Below are 21,837 nucleotides of genomic sequence, written 5' to 3'. Positions count from 1 at the left end.
ACAGGATATGGGCATGTAGAAATGTTCCTTTATGGCACTGGTCATTACGTAGCCCTTAGATTACAGCCTTCATGAAACTAGGGATCTGAGCTATTCTGAAAAGCAGTTTCCTGCAGCATTTCCCTAGGAATTAATGCATGTATTAGGTTGGCATCACATATCAGCATCATATTCCTTTGGGTGAATGTCTCCAGCAGATAGCAATGTTTCACGTACCAAAGTAAATCACACACAGAGGTCATTAAAACAGACACGACCAGTGATCCATATTCAGTCCCCTGGGACAAGTCAATATTGAGTAAGGAAATGTTTCACAAGCATGCTATGACAAAACCAGCAGCTGTCACACATGGTAATAGGCCCCCACCTCAGTGTCAAATAGTATTTTATCCCTACAGAACACACTTTCAATGGTGACTACATCAGATATATCTATATCCACCTCTTAAGAGTTTAGCAGTGGTTTCGGCAAAGGATTTTTACTATCCTCCAGCCACAAGGAACCACTCTATGCCATGGAATTAGAGGCTGGTACCATTTCAACTTTGGCCTGCTTGTCTCCTGTGACTGCTGTGGAGAAATCTCTATGAACCCAAAGTGTAACAGAAAGCCTTATTTGAGGTGATAAGACTAGCTGGTATACAGCATACCTTGTTCACTACGTGTAGACAGGGCCCTAGCTCCGTTTAGGAAGGAAAAGGTAACAATCTTTCACTCAAGTGCAGGAGCATCTAGAAATGCCAAGTGGCAGCTCCCCTGCCAGTTTTCCCCTAGCCCATATGCCACTTTCTACTTCTGTAGAAATATCACCCACCACTGTGTACCGAATTTCATCCTGTGCTGACCATGACCACCACGGCATTGCTAATACCCTGTCAGAGCGCTTAGTATTAACACAGACCCTTCCTTAGCACTGACTCATCTGAACGAGCTGTCTGAAGATCTGTCAGCCTCTCCTGGAGGAAAGGGAGGAGTAAACTCGCTGCAGAGAGCTTTCCTATCAGTTCGCAAGTAACAACGCAAGGAGCAATGTTGCCAAAGGTTAAAAAGAAATTTTAAGCTGGAAGTTGGGAGAGGTTTCCTGATGGGAAAACTTACTAAGCTTGGGCACTCCCAAAGGAAGGGCTGGAAGTCTTAACATTCGGGAAAACTGGAGATGCAGCTAGATGAAGCCAGCAGACTTTTACTTCATATGTAAGAAAGACGAGTGATGACACAGTCTCTTGGGGAATGAAGCTAAAGATAGTGCTACTGAAAGCAAGCAAGACCCTGTTCCCTGTGGGAAAAGCTTCACCCTTCATGGACAGTGGAGCTGCTCATCACAAAGGAGATGCTTCTTTGTGCAAGAGATAGGGTTTCCCTGGGGGTTTGTCCAAGACTACAACAGAGTCTTCAGCCCTACAAAATTCCTCCAAACTCCACCGCTTTCAATTCCATTGCATTGTACACCAGCTGGTGGTCATTTCAAATCACCTGTTTCAGTTGAATTCCATGAAAAGGGATAAAATAATAAAAGTCTGGCCTGGCAGCTCCAAGCCTCACAGTGTAGCACTGCAGCACCACAGCTGCAGGCACACTTTAGGGACCCAAAGGCAGCAGAGCAAAACAAAAGCCAAGTCACCTGTCCCCCCAATTCCTTTCACAGCTGAAACACACACCCCAGAAGAGCACTGGCCCAGATGAGGTTGTACAGAGGTGCTTGCATGAAGGTTCCCACTCTGCTTGCATGAATATAGGAATGGCAGAGACATGAAGAGGAGCACTAACTTGCCAGGCTCTAGCTGGACCAGCCATGAGGAAAGCTATCGTTTTACCATGGTGGAACTACATTGTTTTAACTGTGGCAGACAGCAAACCTGCCCTAAACAGATGCCCACCTGGCACATTCTCTGCTTTTGCTGACTGAAGACTACTGCGGCTCCTCCTCTTTCACCACAACCCTAACCTACAGGAGAAGTCTTCTCTCCTCCTCCAGCTATTTCCAAGTCTTCGCAGCACACAAGGTTGCCATGACAATTATTGCAGTGTGACATAAATAAAAACTTCTATTAACTAGCAATCAGGAAAGGAGATGGAGGGGGAGGAAAATCTAGACAGAGCAAGCACTTACTACATCTGCCAGAGTTGAAGACACTAGGAAAGAAACCCACTTGGTACAACTCATTTTTTCAGGAATATCTGTAATAAATGCATCCAACATGGCAGTACACAGACCACGTTTCTGGATGAATTGCAGTATACAAGGGGGTGTCTGAGCCATCAGTCAATCATTGTAGTTGATAAAAAGATCTTAGATGTGGCTCACAGTTGAGCTACAGTTGGAGGTACAAGGAGGAAGGGAAACCCCATCTTCTGCATATCCCTCACATGGAGACTATGAGCTGAATCTTGAAATCTTATCTACAGTGAGCTGAACAATAGCAGATAGACCTGAACTGAGTAGAAATCAACCAACCAAATAAGTAGCTGTGGTGTCAGGGAATCACTGACAACAAGCTGGGTGGACTTGCACCTTTTATTTTGGTGTCTGCACTATACAAGCAACTTCAGCTAAGCAGTGTATGTAGGCAGAAAAGAATTGTGCTTGCTCCACTAATATAGGTACGCTAGGAAAAATAGCTAGCAACACGAACTTCGGACTAAACTGTGCTGACAAAAGAAGTTGCTAACTTTTGGGAAGAAGACATGCAGCTACGCTGGCTACCTTGCACTAGCATACAATGCCAGTACAGGGTCTGTAGCATAGACACAGACTCTGTAACAGAGCAGAAAACACTGAAACTGCACAAGAACGCTGCCCAAACAGGAGGTACAATGCAGACGTCTTGGCAGCTTGGATTGATGTTTACCTCTCTATCTTACACATTTGTGTATGTGTGTGAGCGTACACAGAAACACACACAACTGAGATGCCATTAATCACTCCTTAGAGCTGGAAGAGACCTGGAGGTGGACCTCTAATCTACTATCCACTGTGATGGCTGCCTCTCAGCAGCCTTTCTTATGTCTTTCTCTGCAAGATAAGTGCCCTACAGAGCCAGGGATCATTCAAAATATTTGGGTTGGTCGGTTGGTTTGTTTTCTTGTTTTTGAGGGAAGTGAGAGAGGGGAAGTAGGCTCCAAGGAGAAGGGCCATAATCAGTGGAATTGAGCAAAAGAGAAGAGTAAGAAGTGATAAAGGAGGAAACAAATGACAGAAATAGTTCAGGCAAATACTGTCTTTAGGAAGGTTCCATGTTTATACAAACCACAAAAGAGTTTCAAAGATCTAGCACAAAAAAGGCAACTTCCCTTCAGCACACATGAATGGCCAGAGCTAAAGGCTAGGCTCTGAGCTAAGTTTTCCCCAGCTATTTGTTCAAGATTTCAGCTGTGGTAGAACTCTCAAACATGCATTTAATCTCATGCCTTTAAAGTAATCGAGGCAGAACAACAATAAAAATAATACGGAAAGAGTCAGAAGACTGCAGGAGGGCACAGGGAACATGGTGAAGGATGGGATCAAAGGCAAATGGAGAACAAAAGATGCTGGTTCCCTCTAACCTTACTCTAAGGAGGACAAATCCGTTCCTATCTACATTGATTTTGGCCAGGAGGATCACCCTCTTTTTCACCTTAAAAAGCCTGCAGGCAATATGACCAAATAACAAACTCTTCCTCACTCTTGTCTGGCTTAGGGCTTTGTTGGAATGAGCTATAGCATTTACCCAGCTGGGTTTGTCAGACATGTTGTTTAGCTGCTTTTATTTTGCCAAGATCAGGAACTGAAAATGTAGCTCTAATAATTCCTTTTTTTATTGCTACTGTTTATGTAAACAAGTACAGTCTCTCCCCACTGTTTATTCATCATATGCTGCCTCCAGACACTAAAACTGATCAGATAATATAATTGACTGCTCTGCAAGACAGTAAAGATCTAAAGGGTTACTGAAAAGCAGATCAAGCATTGTACAATTCATTGCCTCAAGGATGCAGCTAATTTGATTAACTCATTTACATATTGTCCATTTGCAGAGTGATCCAAGAGCCCAGGTCTATTAGTGATGGGCTTCTACGTTTATTTCCCTAGCTAACACCAGGCATGTGTGCACTTTATAACGCCCAGCCTATGAGGTCAGATGGTCAAACTTTTTGTGTATTAGCCCCAGTCAAGACACATGAATTACACTCCTGGTGATGTTTCACTCTATATGCACACAGATATAGTGAAACTAGATCTCAACAGGCTGCAGGAATGCCAGTAGGATGAGAACCCAGTTTGGTCTTCCACCGCCCTGCTGAGTCAACATACTGTCGGCAGCACAAATCACTGAATGCTCATTCTCATCATCCACTCAGCAATCTTGTGTCCAAGACACAAAGCAAGCAAACTTTGGAGCAGCCAGATATCAAGTGGCAATTTTTAAAGTAAAATTGAGTGTCACAGCGAATGCTTTTCTGGCACCCGATATCTACATGCTAGGAGAAGCCCAGCACTGCAGATGGCTCAGGGCAAAGCTGGAAGCACATGACAAGTAAGCGTCCAGTGGGGGCACAGAGACTCAATGAGCTTTTGCACTTGAACACCAAATAACTGGTTTCTATCTAACTCTCCACAGAAATGTCAAGTCTAATTTGACTCACTAGTCAATCACAAGTTCTGTGACATTAGCACAGAACTGGTCTCACATTTGGTGTTCCTGAATTTGCCAGCGTTTGCTCATCAGCTGAGATTGGGGCAATTGTGTCTCATGTACGGCAGTCTGAAAGCAGGGAAAGTCAAGCAGGAAGCTCATTAAGTTCATGCTTCACTAAGAAGACTGAATGTAATGAGTCATCCCTCGTTCCTTCCCCGCCCCCCTCAATCCGGCAACTGCCAGCTTAGGCTGAAGTTCTCCAATTATGTTTATCAAGCTAATTCTTCTCCCTCTTTATTTCCAAGGAGCCAAGCAAATAGAGTCGTACCTTTCGTAGCTTCCCATAGTCGATGAGCTCTGGACGGTGTCTATGAATTAAAGCGCAGAAACCAAGGCCATCCTTCCAACTACGAGAGAGACAGAAGAGAGCACAATGAACAGCGCTCAGCCAGGGAGAGACACAGTGACGGGCGTGAGTATGAGGGAAGGCACCAAGACAGCAGGGCAACTAATTCTGATTTAGTTTCAAGCTACTAGTGCTTCTTTAAATGCTGGGAAGGAGGCATGTCTTGTAACCTCATGAGACTGCAATAAATACTTTCAATCCCTACAAAAATCCACTGTGATTAGGACTTGCCCTTTGCATTGCTACCTCCTTTTTGCCAGTTCTCTGCTGAACTCTGTGTATGTCCTGTGGAGCATGCAAGGACAGATGTAGAGCTCAGGGTTGAAAAAAGGTGTAGACAGAAGTCCTAAAGGAGGAATAACGGCATGCCTTAGGGAAAAGGCAGATGCCCATAGCTAGCTCCACTATAGTGCTGGTTAGTATGGATGGCACTTAAGCTCTCAAAAAAGTGCCTTACATTTATATGGTTCATACAGCTATCCACGACATGCTGGAAAAAGCACTAATATGCCGAATTTTCACTGGAACACCTGCCAATTTGGAAATATTAAGAGCAGAGCAAGAAAATCCCCTTCCTAACTCTATCATACTACAAAGTTTCTGGTGCAACCTTTATTTCATGGTTCCTAAAATGTTCTAAGTTTTCACAGAGCAAAAGCTGTCTTGCTTAGCCCATGGCACATATGCTGCACTCAGTGGACTTAATGCTCTGAAGAACTTTATGGAAGCAGCATTTGTAACCAGAATGAGGAATTGCGACGCAGGTACTTGGATCCTCTTATAATCTCTGCCTTTAACTTCCTAGGTCTCTCTCTGCACTACACTATTACTGTGTAACATGCATCTGCATTGCCTTGTGAGGTCTGTCAGGAATATTGTTGAATATACCAAGATATATATGAAAATAACATATGAATTATGAAAATAATAAAGCTAAGTTCTTGCCTGTAACTCACCTGATATGGAAGTTCTGGATGTTTACATTTTTGTAGGGGGCTGTCTTCCTCTGACACCATAACAAAAGTCCTTCTTTAGCAGATGTCTCTAGAGAAAGAAAGCAAGCATATCAATGAACTCATTTTCTTAGAAAGCAGGAGTCTGGAGCATAGGCTAGAAAAACAAGACCAACACCTTTTTGGTAGAGAAAGCACTGAATTGAGCTTTATTTAATTTCACTTGTCGGAAAATTCCTTGTTTGGAAGAGTCTACTGGGATAGTTTTGTTACTATTATTTTCTTAATGAGGTTCTGTAATAAGGAGATAGCTTTTTGGGATTAGAGAGGAGAGTTTTGTAGGACTTGTAAGAGACAGGTCCATTTTCAGTGCTAGTCCCTGAATCAGCCTGCAAGAAATGCAATAGATTCCAACACTAAAGTTGGTTTTCAGGCTTAGCCATCCTTTTGAGCTGCTCTTAAAATCTCTTGCGAAAAACTCTTCTCAGCGTATCTGAACCTGGCCAGAAATGTCAGTGAGGTGACAGGGCAGCTTCGGTAGCTCCCTAGGATTTTCCAGTGACTCACCTAAGAGCACATTCTGGGCCTTTTAAGTGGCAAAGCCATTTAGTTGACCCAGTTGTTCATTGTTGAAAAGTGGCTGGAAAGAGCTAAGATTTACCTTCAACTGAGATATCCTGAATGGCAAAACGAAGGATGATGGTCCAGATCATTCCAAGAGTCATTTTAACATTGCCATCCACGATTTCTATGGGGAAAAAAAAAAGGTAGAAAGAGAAGTAGAAGGCATCAAGTTGCAAGAGCAAATCCTAGTAAAACAGGAGCATTGGTGGGCATTCCTTTTTGCAGATGGGAGAACTGGAATTCCAGGTGAAAACTGCCTCACCTCCCTATATGCTCTGCTGGTACAACATAGTCTTGCCCAGTAGCACCCAGTAATCAGACTGGTTCTCTTGCAGTATAATACTGAGCATAACACAGACACCGATGATCCAAAAGACAAGGAACAAGGACCAATTCCCATCAGCGTAATTCCCCACAGGGGCCTAAATTCACCTTGTTCAGGTTTAATTCCTATCACTTAGAAGCCATATAAGCCAAACTGAGAAGAAGAAAACCCTTCTTCTCTTACTCTGGTATGTCTACTCTAAGTCACCTATATAACTGCCCCAGTATAATTACACCAGAAGAACCAGTGAGACTTCCCAGAGCAGATGAGCTCTGACAGCTGGTTTTGTCACGTGAACAAGATACCAACAAGAAAACCAAGAAACATCAACATTTTAATTTCAAACAAGCCTAAATGCTTGTTGTTTCAAACAAGCCTAAATACTCCAGACTGCCTGTATAGGACTTCTTTCAGTCATATAATTGCCAAAAGACACAACAGAGCATTCCTCAAAGTAGATGCATCCTGCTTGAAGAGGAAGCAAAGACTCATGCTGACCAGCCTGAGCAGACCATAACATAAACTAAGATGCTAAGTAGATTGTACTTCATTGCTCATTGGACTTGCAATATAAATCAGCAAGGGTCAACAACTTGGAGGTTTTAGAAAGCGACTGCTTGCATGTGTGAGGTATGATATGTTTAGGTTGGAGGATCAAGGTTCTGGGGGAGGCACTGGGGGGATGCTGGCCCAGAAAGAGGCTTCCACCATATATAGATTAGTGCCAAACAGTCCAAACATTGAGCAGCTGGGTCTCAAGTGGTGATCCTCAGTATCTACAAAAATTCCACACAGACTATATATACACATTATAAAATTTACAGCCTTCACTTTTTTGGATAGTGGAACTAGCTGAGCTGCCTTCTCCTACTCATTCTCTGGCAGGTTCCTGTATGACTGAAAGATCTTTCATAAACAACTGACAAGTTACAAGAGTATTTTCAGTAAGAAAAGGCTTAGAATTAACCTACTGTTTGGAGGTAGAATAATTTAAGTCCTAACAAGGCTGCCAGAAATCATTTTTGTACTACTGTAGACACCTTTGTGTCACTGCTTCCATAAAGCTGCCCAGCAGGAACACACCATGCTCTGGGGGCAAGCAGAAATTTGCAGTACAGGCAACTGCCACCTGTCTGGATCCTGTCACAAAAGTAAAAGGAAAATTTCAAATACTGTTAGGCCACTAAAAAAAGCTTTTCCTCTTATGAAAATAAGTTTCAAAACATGAACCTCAGCGTACTCAAAACCAACAGACAAGTAGCACACACCCCAAACACTGTTTCAGAAACTGTGCCCATCTGGTCCAAATTCCTGAAAAGTTTGTGATTTAGCAATATGTGTAGTACAACTTACAGTGAAAATTAGAAGGACAATCTCTGCTGTGCTTTGACATACATCTGCATTAGAGATTTACAGATTTAAAAGACTGAAAACAAGACGCGCCACCTTGTTCTACTGCAGTAAACCCGTCTCCACTCCTTTCTGCACTTAACAGTACACACAGACATCTTGATGGGGCATCAGTTTGCCCAGAATTAAATAGCCAACTACTTTTCACTGCAGTACAAACGAACTACAGTTATTGTTGCTGGCATGAAAAAAATCTGTTTGCCTGTTGACAGTTTTCTCGATTGAATTTTTTACAGGTATTTTGGGATCGGGGTTGTCTGCTAGGCTGATGTAAGAAAATGTTATGAGATGGCAAGTATATTCAGTTCTGCATTTTTTGCATTCTCCATCCATCCAATAAAGCACTACAATCAACTTAAAGGAAAATCCTTACTGGTGTTATAAATACCTGAGATACTACAGCTAAAATACAAAAGAAAGCATCCGTGTTGTCAGCTCGTTTGTTTTGTTCATGTGACAGATCTTTGTGGGGATTTTCAAAAAGCAAAAAACCCCAATGCTTGTAAAAACCACAGCAGTTGGCAGGAGGGCTCTAGGGTATATTTAAGATCTGAAACTAAATTGAGCTCTTTGTTTTAATGGACTAGATCAAAATCTGATGGCAATACTTTTATGTTGAAAACACTTTATGAACACTAATAAATCAATCAGTGAGTTGAAACAGGTAATTAATATTACTGTTCCATGGATTTTAATTGGAAATAAAGGTCAAGATACTTACATAAAACCAGATGGCGTTAAGTTGCTAATGTGGCATTAGAACTCAGCACTATGCTCTGGTCACGTTCTCAAATTCCAGTTTTATAAAGTTAGCTGGTGGAGTTAAGGTGGAAAACATCTCTTCTCCTCCAGCCCTCTTCACTGCATTACTCATTTAAAAATGAAGATGTGCGCTCCCTGCTCCCACGTCTGATTCTTCCTTAACACTGCACCAAAACAAAGCTGCTCTGGAAGAAGCCTGGAGTATTTCTACCACCTCATCTCTTTTTTTCCTTTTAAATAGAATTGACAAAATTGTCATTATTTGATAGAAGCAGGCAAGCATTTTTCATTTCTAGAGAAAAAAAACTTCTTCTGTCAACTCATTTACAAAGTCAGCCAGTCTAATCAAAAAGGCCATACGCTCTTTGGGCCTCACTCACTCAGTTTTCCGCTCCTGCATTCCCCAGTGCCAACCTCCTTTTCCTTTAGGATTCCTTCAGCACGCTTCAGCTGCTGCCAGTCTCCTTCTAATATAATGAAATATGGCAGGAAACAAAAGTGAAAAACATGGTTGCAAAACAGCTTTGCATGAAACCTTCTGCTTCCTGGTGATGAAGAGAAAGAAACTCCACAGGAATTGTTTAGAAGTTGAACGTAACACTACAAAAGCTAGAACAATCTAATGCTTAATTAAAGATATTGTGTTTGTTCCCCGTTGATATAAGTAAGACTCAGTAATGTTAGAGCAGTTCATATATTAAAAGGCTAATAAGCACACAGTATCTTCTGCCTGACTGTGCTTTCCAAGTGCTCTTCCTAGGCAGGATCTCTGCAAGTGTTGTCTGCACTTCCTCCACCAGCAGCAGCTGTTGTCTGAACAACAGCAGCAAGTACATGTTGTTAAGGTGATTTACATTCAACTCGGGGGTGGATCACTTCCTGGCTAAAGCTGATGAGGCATCTGCATCCACTAGAAGGAAATTTTTTGCACCAGTGAATATGCTTACACTCAGCTCCCATTATTATATCAAATATCATGAACAAAATATGCAAAAACTACAGTACTCTCATCCGTTTGTTTGACAGCCAATTAAAAGCCTGACAAATATTCAGTCCTTAGAAGCAAGACTAGCTGGCTACATAGAGGTGGCTTTTAAAATGCCACCACCTTTTTAAAATGCATGAACTCATTTTTAAAAATGCAAAAATCACTGAGCTTACTTTTCTGCCTTGGCCTGTGTAGTCAGAAGCAGAATCTACAGAAACTGTTAATCCCTCTAGCTACTTCTGAGCTGCCTATGAGAGCACAGTTTCTGGTTACCCCATGGAGAGAAGGAGTTGCAGGGGAGGAACAACTGGCAGGACAGCATTCTGATCTAGGAATTGGAGACATAGAGCAAGAACGGTGACATAAAATAAAGGCTGCTCTGCATTTTGTTTATCCTAAAAAAAGCCAGATAAAGCAGGACATGCATCCATGCCCCTGTCTTCAGAAAGCATGATGCTAATGATAGTCCAGCCAGATTTAGGACAGATGGCTGGCACTGTTGATGGGGCACATCTCAGCTCCCTAATTGCGAGTGGGCAGGAGATAGGGACAAACATAATGCTATGTTGCACTCACTGATACAGAAAGACCTTACTTTCCCCCTCTTTCCACTGTCAAACATATACTTGCTCTGCCTGCTGCTTCAGTTGGTGTTTTGCTCAGACAAGACTTCCTCAATTGTTGAAATGTTTAAGCTTTATTTCTCCATTCGCTTGTGCAGGTGAGAATACGGATCAGTTCATCCAAAGTTATCTTTATGCTGAACTGAGCCACATCCGTCTAAGAAAGCAGGAACTTTCTACGCAGATGAGAGGTGCAAATAAAACAGTCTTAGGGTCACATACTTGACCTACTCAATCTGTTAAATCCCAGGAGCATTTGACACCAGTATGGAATCTATTACAGCAAAAGAAGGCTTCTGAGGTGTCAGATGACAGTGACATTTAAAAGCAGAAGAAAAACCATTTGGAAGCTGCACCAGGCTAGAGTCTTCCTTGATCCAGATTTACACAGATCTGCTGTATGCCACAACTCTTTGATCCTACGGACTCTGGCTAACAAAGATGTTTAGAATCATCTTGAATTGTTAAGAAAGATGGTTGTAAAAGCAGCTCTTAACCGTCACTGCTTATCCTGTTTGCTTAGTTCACCTTCCGTTTAACATGGACGTGGAACATGTCCCGCACTCGTGCTGTGTGTAGGAAGTCCTCTTCAACTCTGGTTCTCGTTCACTGGGACATCGCTGCAGATCTTGGCTTGTAAACAGCAGAGAGGGATCTTTATTTGATGAAATGCGAGATAAATGCCATGAAAACATTTTTGCTGGCTTTAACTCTGATTAAACACAAGGTTTCGCAAGGCTTAAGCCAACCTGAGAGTCTCCTTGGGATTCCTTCTGGAGCTTAATTTTTTAACCACAAAAAAAAAATAAAATAAATAAAGCCAGGACATTGATGGTCAATGCCATTTGTCCAGTGTCTACAGAGAACTACAGCTGGGCTGCAGACCCTTCCGCCCAGCAGATACCCAGAGATAGATGGCGCAAGCTGCCTTGGGGTGAGGAGCGTGCTGCCCCAGCCAGTACCACCACATCGCTGCTGGATGGTGGTTTTCTCCTCTAAGCAAAAAGTCACCTGGAAAACTTCCTAGATCAGTTCAACTTGACTGAGGCGTTTACAGCTCATTTTCTTGGTGCAGTGTTACGACAGCCTCATTGGCTTTTATCTGCTACTTTGCTGCTGCATGATGTCTTCTTACAGTCTGAAAGAGCCCTTAAAATTCATGCTCTGGGAAGGTTTACAATCCCTTCCACGGACAGAGTTATTGCTGTACTGTTCAAAGTAAAAGTCCATTTTTATAGCTGATGTGTAATTTACCGTACAGTAAACAACTGGATGGACTCAGCAGAAGTCCCTGCAGCAGGTTGTTTCCTGGTGACAACCAGAGTGGCCTGGGCTCGGTCTGGGAGCACGAGTAGGCACTGTGGTGGGGGAGCCCATGCTGTGATCACACTTACATGACCTCAGTTGGCATCACAGCACTGGCTCAAGCGCTCTGTATAAAAATCAAAGGCTAACTTTGGTCCAGACTTCAGTGCTATGCTACCTTTGGTAGCATGGGTTCACCAGGTAGCTGCGTGGGCACCAGGACAAAGGTGAGCCAGGAAGATTTGGCAGGGGAGGTCAGGATCACCATTCAGACTGATATGACTCATAGCTTCTGTCACAAAATGGCACCTCAGCCTATTTCTGAACAGGGTAACTGCTATGAAACCATACTGAATAACTGGGCCCTGGAGATCTTTGGTCACAGACCATTTTAAATGCAAATAAGTGCTGTGAGGGAACAGTCATAGCTGATTCAGGAGCAGAGACCAAAAAAGAAAAATCCAGTGAAAGGAGAGGAAAAGACAAACTAGTGCCACGAAGAGCAGAACCAGGGAAGAAAAGGGAACAGAGCAGCGAACATAGGTTTTACGCACGGTCTAGACTCCCAGAAAGATCTAAATGTCTGTCCGAGACTTGAATCACAGCAGCAGCTGTCTTAAGGCAGAAGATGTCTGGCTCCAGGTCTAACTTCTAGTTTGAAAAGGGTCCCATATAGATAGAGACTACTGTATCAGATACTGGATTCATCAGTCTTTTTTGTAAGGGCACAAAATTACCTTAGATATGCATTTGTGCTACACAAACAGTATCCAGGGCCAGCAACACTCTCAGGTTGCTCCTGTGGGAAAAACTAAAGAAAAGTTTTGCATGCAAAATACCACTATCATTGAGACATTCACCTCTTGTATTTTGCTCTTAAATACAAAACACAATAAAGAAGTGTCTGCAATGTCCCTGGACACTAGTTTCAAATTGTTCCAAAGTCTCCATAAAGTTAAAGCAGTATGTTGAGGTAAAGGTCTTGGTAAGGCAAACATAAGCACCTGCAGCGGCTGAAGTATTCTGCCTGATCTGACACAGAACAAGCAGACCATAGGATGGGCACATGCCTTGGAGACGTCCCCAAGAGCATGCCTGAAAGGCCAAAACTGGGGACAGCATGCTGACAGTGCTCTGACCTCCTTGGCTAAGAACAGGCAGGGCTCAGTCCTGCAGCCCCACAACTGTTCCAGAGGAGGAATGCTCATCCAGAACTGTATGACAGGCGCATTTCCTGGCTCTGTCATGAGTTTCCCTAGAGAAACCATATATTTCCATCTGTAAGATGGAGATAAACCTCCCTCATTTTCCATGGTCACTGTAAAGACAAACCTAGAAATATAACAGAAGTGGAGTGTCTCCACAGCAACAGTGACAACATAAGTCTGAAGGCAGGGCTCACACACAGGTCCAGAGCAGAGGAAAACAAGTGTCATGAAAACACAATGCGGACAAGATCACAAGTTGTTAAGGTTTATAAAAGAACAAACCATCTTACTAGCCTGCGAGCCCTTCTGGGTCTTGGGTGTCATACCTGCAAAACACCCACCCTATTTGCTGAAAAGACAAAAGTCCAGCACAACTCTCTGCTGTCTGCATGATCCACAAGTTCACCTTGAGGGCATCCTTGATGCCCACAATGGTCCCTACACAATGATACATGGAAATTCAGCCACAGCACCCAGCTTTCTGGGGTGCACAACAAGAAGCCTAGAAGCCCTGAAAATTGGAGCCTCTTGGGTCCTTGACCTGCACTGGGAAATGCACTTGGCTTTGACCCATGGGATGTCCTATAGCAATAAGGAATCCTTTCCAGTAGCTCTGCAACAAGCTACATACAAGCAGCTGTTATGCTTCAATTAAGACTTTTCTTCATTTGAGAAAGAGACATCCCAATTAATTTGTTTCTGCCACTGCTCAATGTTTTCCTTAACTCATGAGAACCAGGACGATCTGACCAACAAGCCCAAGTGGGAATCAGGTTTGGCAGCTTGGTGTGAAAGTGGGATTTAAATCCAGAGTAAAGGCCTAATATATCTCCTTTTTACCTCCATGGCTTATTCTGTACGGACATGGTAGGGGGCTAGGGAGGTACAAAGGTACAACACAGCCACGAGAGAGAGGTAATGGCTAAGCACAGCTTGGGCCCAGACAAATCAGCTGGTTTCTTTACCTTCTGCTCCAATAGATACTAGTTTGACTCCTTTGCTGGCAATGAAATCCAAGGCCTTGTTCACGTTGGATATTTTGTGCACTCGCATTTTGCCTCTTTCAGGCTTAGCCAAACGTTCACCTAATAAGAAAAGAGAAAAAAAGTATTAGAAAACAATTCTGAACCCTTCCTTCCCTGGCAGGTGTTTCCCCATGCTGGTGGCTCCTGCTGCTCAGCCAGGCAGAGGGTAGACCTCCCTGCATCCTTTCTCAACAGTAAATGCAGGACAGCCTCGCTCACCATTAAGTACCCCCAGAAAGAATCAGACAGAAAGGTATCTTTCTGTGGCATCCCAGATAATTTAGTAATGGAGGAACTGTTGGCACTGAGTCCTTTCCACAGCAGTGGAAACAAACAGCAGGTTTGTGTCAGAGGTGAAAAGGACCTTTAAAACCACACCAAGCTAGGCAGCACCATTAACCACAGATAACAATGCCTGAAAATGGCACAGACTTCCCTCCCTCACGAAGACAGGTGAGAAGCTCCCCTCCAGCATTTACAACATCCAATATACAAAGCAACTCTCTCCTTCTTGGAACTCCCTATAGTCAAATATGACAGTGATCTTGTATCTTTTCTTTTCCCCAGCCAGGACATAGACCTCCTACTTCTTTAGTCTCTGAACTCAATGGCCACAACTGCTTGTATCAGGAAACAAAAATCACTTATTTGGCAAGTAGCTTTATAACAAAGAACTGTCATCTCAACTCCTTTCTATTACATGTTTGATGTATTTCTAACTCCTTGCAATGGTCTCTTACACAGTCGTATGCATTTTAAATGTTTATAACGAGGCAGAGAGAGGGAAGCGGTCTAACTCTGAGGTAAGAGCAGGTAAATCTCTAATAGAAATGATCTTAGGGCAAATGCCAGCTCCTGACTGGAACAAAGCTGGAAGATTTGGAAAAGCACTTTCTTAACTTTATTTATTTGAAAGAGTTGAATTAAGTGCAGTCATGGCCTTCTTGATAGGCTGCCCACAACTATGCTCACAGCCTACTTTTACTAACACTAACCCAACACAGCACAGTAAGCAAATTAAAGCTTGGACAGACAAGTGGACTTTTCAAAGAAACCTCTGCTAGAAATATAACTAGATGGGACATCAGGAACCACCTGTATGTGACACCACCAAAAAATGAGCAGAACAGCTGCTTTCAGACCAGAAAGCTCCAGAATACAAAAAAAATATCAAAATGCAAGCAGGTTTTGCTCTTTGAAAAAAAAACAGGTATGGAATAATTAAGAAGAGATCAAATGGGCAAGTCTAGGCAAGTTGTTACTCACTTGACCTATTCAATTCCAAAAGTATCCTGCTATATCTTGAACCTAAATATTTAAATCTATGCAAGCTAACTCAAAACCTTTATTTGAGGCTTAAAAAGAAAAGTACTTTTTAAAGAAATCTTTTTCATACTAAAATGGAATGACTTGTTTCCTAACAAAGGTGTGAGGAAAAGCTAAAATGGAGAAAAATAGATTATCTCCATAGCCATGCCCTAAAAAGAAAGAATGTCTAGACTTAAAAGTGTTTCAGTGATTACTGTAGGCTGGTATCATTAGCTCTCATTCTTAAGGATAAAACCAGATTCATTTTCAAAATGAAACACTGATGTCTGACAATTTAAGTAAAAAGATATTTTTATGATACTACCTCCATCCTAGGATTTAAAAAAAAAAAAAAAATCTTTTGCTGTAATGGAGCCTCGAGTACACGTTATGGTACGTTGCTTTCTTTTTCCATTTGGATAACTCTAGTCATTCTAAATAAAAGTGGAAGCATTTTTTGTGACAGTTTCACAATGACATTTTTACATGGAGTTTCACAATAGACTTAAGCAGACTTATGCTGCCAAACGTCAACAAATGGGTCGAGCCAGCTAAAAAATAACCATTTTCTTCAGCTGATGTGACTGTAAAACTAGCCTTGCAGAAAGAAAAATAAAGAGAAGAGATTAGGTTTCAGCTGGAACAGCAAGCCAATCCAATTCACCTTGTGGCTGCAAGATGTGCGCTGCCAACACAAGGAAGAGCATCTGAACTGCTCTCCCTGGGGCTGGGGAGAGCAGGATTGTTCCCTCTGACAGCAACGGGATTCTCAAGCAGTTGACAGTGATTGCAAAACTGCAGTCTCCCTCTCTTAAATAGCACAATAGGATATTTGTTTTAGAATAATTTTTTTTTGGAACTTAAAAAGTCCCCAAACCCAATGGCTACTTCCTTCAGATTTTCCCAGAGAAAAGCTTCATCTGGTTCCATGCCATACATTATTAATGATGTAGACCGTTAAAAGGGAAGCTTGCTAGAAATATGTTCTACTTTCAGCTATTTGCATCATTGCTTTATTTCTCAGGACTTCTCCCAGCTGAGACAACGAAAATGGTCTACTCGCTTCCATTCTCTGATTCTCATGAACTAGCCCAAGGCTGTACTTTAAAAGCCAAACAATGCAAGGAAGTCTTGGCATAGAAGTTGTTTACAGCAAATTTGTTTAGGAAAAATTTCAATTAGTCATTCCTGCTGTTGGAGGCGGGGGAAGGGGGAAGCCTTATAACTTTATTTTAAAAGTAATAAACGTGAGCTTAGCCTTTTCCAGTCTCATAGTATTATTTTTAAAACGGCTTTGTCAGGGGAAGGAAATGCATGTGGTGAAAAATGAAAGTGTATCATTTTCAGCAATTTCTAGGGGATGGCCCAACTGCTACTACCCACCATGGAAGTCAATGGGAGAGGACTCACAATAAGGAAGTCCCAGGACCTCCCCCATTGCACAGTGGCTGCAGGATGGAGGGGCTCTGCCTGGGCTGGAAGGTGACCCGCCAGCAGCACAGCTCACCACCAGAAGGTACTGTGCTGAGGAAAACGGAGGCTCTCTCTTGCAGAACATCACTGCTTCCCATACTTTGGGAAGTTGCATTGGATGGGAAAACTGTTTCCTAGCTGCCTGGCAGAGACGTGTTCCCAAGGACAAATGTGAGAGTCTGCCCTGAAACAGGTCTCTCCCATTCCCAGCAGCATAGTCCCTCTCCCACCTTAGGGTCTCCAGCAGCTTCCCTGATGCAGGCTCCATCCTTCCTCCAACGGCAGCGCAGTAGCAGTGGGGGAAGAGGAAGATAGTGCTCCCTTTCTCCCACACACCCTGGCTGGGCGGCCAGGCAGAGGAGGTGCTTGGCTCCCCACGGTTCTTGGCCATCCTGGCCCAGCACTCTCATGGCTGAAGGTTCTTATGGTCATCACCCTCTGGGTTAGAGGAAAAGATCAACCTGCCACAGAGCAACCCTGCCCATGCCCGCCAAATTCCCGTCAGCAGCTCTGCAGTCCCCTCAAATACGGGAAGAGGAAGGTGTGGAGTGAGCCAAGAGCTGAAACGAAAGGCCAGAAGCTGGAACTGGAGTGCCAAGAGCGAACTGGAGACTCTTTTTTTTGGCAGGCATTCAGTGGGAATAGTGAAAGAACATACAGGCAAGCCCTTGCCAACCAGTGGGAGACTTTACTGCTACGCTGCTCCCAGGCTGGGCTGCTGCTTCCCAAACCATGGGCCAAAGAGATTACTAGCAGGGCCAGCAGCAGGAAGAAGGCTCTGTAAGAGCAGCGGGGCTCTCAACTGGAAATGGAACCTCCAATGATGGAAATGAAACGGGAAAAAAAACCTGGGCTAAACTTCTCCTCTTTTGCCACTGTACCTAGGAGAACTGAAGTTCAAGCTTCTGCTGGCTCTAAGGAAAGAATGCTCAGTCCTTGGTGTGTGAGGGACCATGGCCTCTGGTGGGTGGGATGCAGCCCACAGCTGCTCCCCATGCCTTTGCCTGCTGGTCATCCAGCAGCAGGCTACGGGCACAGAGCTGCTCCACAGAAGATGGAGAAATGCCATGCCCACACCACCAGTGCACTCAGAAGCTGTTAGCTTCTTCTCAAACTGAAGGCGTCCAACAGGCCCTACCACTGGGTTCCCAAAGGGACAACAGGAGAGGAAGAGGGGGAGATGAGGCAAGGAAATTAAGCACTGTCAGATATGAGATCCCCTGCTTTATCACTGAGCCTCATCTGCCCTTCCCTGTTCATGCTTCTCTCCTCTATCTTCCAGGTCAGTGATTAGAAACCAAGCCATCAAGACCCACCTGCCCCAGCTTTCAGGCTGCAGCCCCTCCCCTGCAAGGCAACATAAATACAGAAAAACTAATATGACTCTGCTACCTTGTTTCTTACAGGCCCTGCAGAAGCAAAGCGTGTATTACAAAGCTCCAATAATATGTTGAACTCTGATCCCCCCCACACCACCAGCATGGGCAAAATCCCTGAGGTTTTATCCTGTACTCATAAATTCTGAAAAACACACATACTGACAGCGTTTTTGCAGGAGCTGGCCAAAGGGAAGGGAAGCAAAGGAAAGAAGGGGAAGGCAGTCTAAATGCTTCTATCGTGGCAATTTTATTGGAAACCTTGCCAAGAAGGTCAGGAGTGCAAGTCACTGAGTGGCCATTAATGGCTCAAAAGTCATCAAAAGAAAATCTATGAGCATACAATTCCAGTTTCCTACATACAGTCTTATCTCTCCTCGATGCCTCCCACAATACTTTGCTAAGGTATTTATTTCATCAGCACATCAACAGGGATTACTGCTTATATGAAATAATCCCTGGGACGTATCTGTCAAGTAGTGGGACGTTTGTGATAGAGAGTGAAACCAAATCTGACCTAACTTGTTCCTGTCACTGTTTTTATTTCAGAGTTTTCTGGGATTTTGCTTTTCTTTGGGATTTTTTTTTCCCCTGAAGGCTTGAGCATCAAGCTCAGTTTGAAACCAGAATGGAAAAACTTCAGTCACAGCTGAAACTGAACGACACGGAAGATTTACTGGTTTGACTCCTCTCTTCCAATAACTTCTATCCTATTCCCACTGTCATGTGGCTTTGGTATGATTTGCCAGTGCAGCATTCCCACACTCTTCCCAGAGCTGCTTTGTCAGCCCTGCCAAGTAGTAAGAGCCGTTGCCTGAGCCTTCACAGGAGGCTGTGCATTCCTGACGGGCAGAGGAAAGCCGAGAGGCAGGAGCAGGAATGCAATGGGCAGCCTGCACAGGCCATGAGGCTTGGATTACATTCCAAAAGCACGTTAATGGTCACTGCTGAAGACAAGATATTCGTTAGGGAGAAATTTGTTCTGAATCAGAAAGCAGCTGTTCTTATATTCCAGCAAAATCTGCAGCATTACAGCCCTTGCTGTCCCTACTCTGGGAGAAAGGGGGAGGACAGATTTCAGAATGGAGATGCTCAGGACACTTCAGAGCACCACACAGAACCTCTCTCACCTGAAATGACTTCCAGAAGTAACATGAGTTTAAGACCATCCCTGAAATCTTCCTCTATGTTCTCAATCTGTGTCCCAGCCTTGCGGAGGTGAGAATTACACCACGCTGTAAATGTCTAAAACACAGGAAAGAAAAAAAAAAAAAAAAAGCAGTCAGTAATCTTCCCAGAAGCCAAACAACAGTTCAGAAGCAAAGCAGTGCTGCTAGGTACCATGACACAGATTCAAATGCTGGTTAGCTTATCTTTCCACCCACTGTCCCTGTGGAACACAAGCATTAGTACCTAAATATCCAAAGAAGTTGCAGGGTGTTCCCATGACAGAGGGAGTCTCTGAAAGACAGTCCCTTCATGGCTCCAGCACGTCAGACTTTCCGGAGAGGTCCCTACATTTTGTGTTTGGTTTAGAATACCTTGAAACGGATTTTAAGACATGCTAAGTGCTCAGATTGCTAGGGACTCCAGCGGTGTTAGATGACACAATATAATATGAAGGACAACAGAAAACAGCATTCCAGATCTTCTCATCTCTAGACAGGTGCTTGAGGAAAAAAAAAGGACTGTTGTTCTACAGCAAACTGTCTCTGGTTGACTTCATCCCCAGCAAACACTGCAGCAAGACAGACACTGAGGGACAGCATGCCAACATGGCAAGCTCCTCAGCCACATAAACCACATCCCAGTAGTGTCTGTCCTGCTGCCTCCGTTCTCACTGACTCGCTGCTAAGCAGACCTCCCTGCCCTGCCTGCCTATCTCACCTTCCCTCCCCCTTCATGTGGAGGACGAAATGCTTTCTGAGTAACGATGCTATCTCATGTCTCAGCAGAAATGCAGGTCCCAGAAAGAATGAAAGTAAGCATTACTTAGCGACACTACTATCTAACACAGTCCCAATCTCCCACCATTTGAGAGCCTCTGGCAGAAGGATTGTTGCAGCCACCTCAATGACAGAAATCACAGCCACTCTGTGATTTAGTGATACTATACACCACTACCAGAGTGATTATATGAGTATGAAGTGTGGGAGGGACTGAGGTCCAAACTATGACAAAGCCAGAGGCATTCAGGCTAAACAAAACTCTTTTTGGAAATGCCTTCTAACCTCACGTGGTCAGGATAAGAGGATCTCTCATATGAGAGAAATGAATCTCACCACAACTGATGACAAGACACATTTTCTGTGGTTGCAATCTGTCAGCCCATGTTCTGAACAATGGGCATGTGGGGCACTGCCAGGGAAAAGACCATCTCATCCAAGAGATGTGACAGTAGGGATTATCTCAGAAGAGCACTATGTGAATGGGTCTGAAAGAGAAAAGTGCTACCATGTAACAGTCAAAACACAAGAAGCAAATATAAACCACCTCCAACACCTCAGTGTGGCATAGTCTTAACTAGGTGAATCAAAAAGCCCAACCTGAAGATGCAGAAGCTGTTTGACAGAAGTACTGTTTGAAGAGTAAATGGTAGCAACCAGTTCTTCTAAGGTGGACAAGTTTGTCCAAGTGCTAATGAATGTGTTTCACAGTGTTTGAATAGGACACCAAGTAAACCTTTTCCTTTGTACAAACTGATAACCCCTCAATCACTCTTTAAATAGAAGGGTGAAGTTACTTAAAACATGAGCAGCTTCAAAAGCTCAGCGCTACCACAAGGAAAGGAGGTCTTTCTTCCCTCCCTCTCCCAGATGTGCTCCCAGAGCCAATTCAGCTCACTGACCCAGCAAAGAGCTGTTTACTTTCTCTGGTGAGGCTAGTCTTCTGCTCAGTTAGTGCACAGAGGCAGTTCAGCAGCATCTAACAAGCCTCTGCAAGAGAAAATTTGGCATACATGGGTCAAGCAGGAGGGTGGAGTGGACCACAGCAGTCATGCCATCTTAGGCTGTTGGGAAACCGCAGCAGAAAGGACTCAGCTGATAACGAAGCATGACATGTCAAAAATTTAGAAATGCTTTACCACTGTGTAAACCATGCCCAGGATTTCAAAAGAAAGATTACCCCAAATGGCAAAGAGAACCAGGGCTTGCTCTTATGTGTCTAGAAGTTGCGCTTCCTCTACTAACCTGCTCGCATTTGTGCTTACACAACTACAAAGGGTGCAGCAGACTTTCCTTGGAAAAAGCATTGCTCAACAGCTGCTGAGCTTCCCACTGCTGTGCTCTGGCCTTGCTCTCTGCCGGGGCTGTGTGATGAAGCAGGATAACAGTGCAGCTGTAAATGCTTTTATGGCAATGGCCCTTCGGACGGATGCAAGTATTGTGAAAGTCTGGGATCTTTTTTTCAAGATGGCCTGGTTTCCTTCCAGAT

The 21,837-nt window shown here is 43.7% G+C and overlaps 1 protein-coding gene across 13 annotated transcripts in view; it reads right to left on the bottom strand.

Moving 5' to 3' along the window:
- ACTN1 (actinin alpha 1) overlaps positions 1-21,837 on the bottom strand; it is a 93,102-nt gene that overhangs the window by 28,732 nt on the left and 42,533 nt on the right. For all 13 annotated transcript variants that reach the window (XM_086613759.1, XM_086613761.1, XM_086613756.1 and 10 more), the window contains exons 2-6: positions 19,533-19,647; positions 14,186-14,305; positions 6,637-6,723; positions 5,979-6,066; positions 4,945-5,023 (exon numbers count right to left, since the gene is read on the bottom strand). In XM_086613759.1, the coding sequence (XP_086469885.1) occupies positions 4,945-5,023; positions 5,979-6,066; positions 6,637-6,723; positions 14,186-14,305; positions 19,533-19,647 (489 nt within the window). The remainder of the gene's footprint in view (positions 1-4,944; positions 5,024-5,978; positions 6,067-6,636; positions 6,724-14,185; positions 14,306-19,532; positions 19,648-21,837) is intronic.

The sequence above is a fragment of the Tauraco erythrolophus genome, chromosome 6 (assembly GCF_009769465.1).
Source record: "Tauraco erythrolophus isolate bTauEry1 chromosome 6, bTauEry1.pri, whole genome shotgun sequence".
Taxonomy (NCBI): domain Eukaryota; kingdom Metazoa; phylum Chordata; class Aves; order Musophagiformes; family Musophagidae; genus Tauraco; species Tauraco erythrolophus.
The sequence above is the reverse complement of the archived record's forward strand: the minus strand, read 5'-3'. Positions and strand labels throughout refer to the sequence as shown.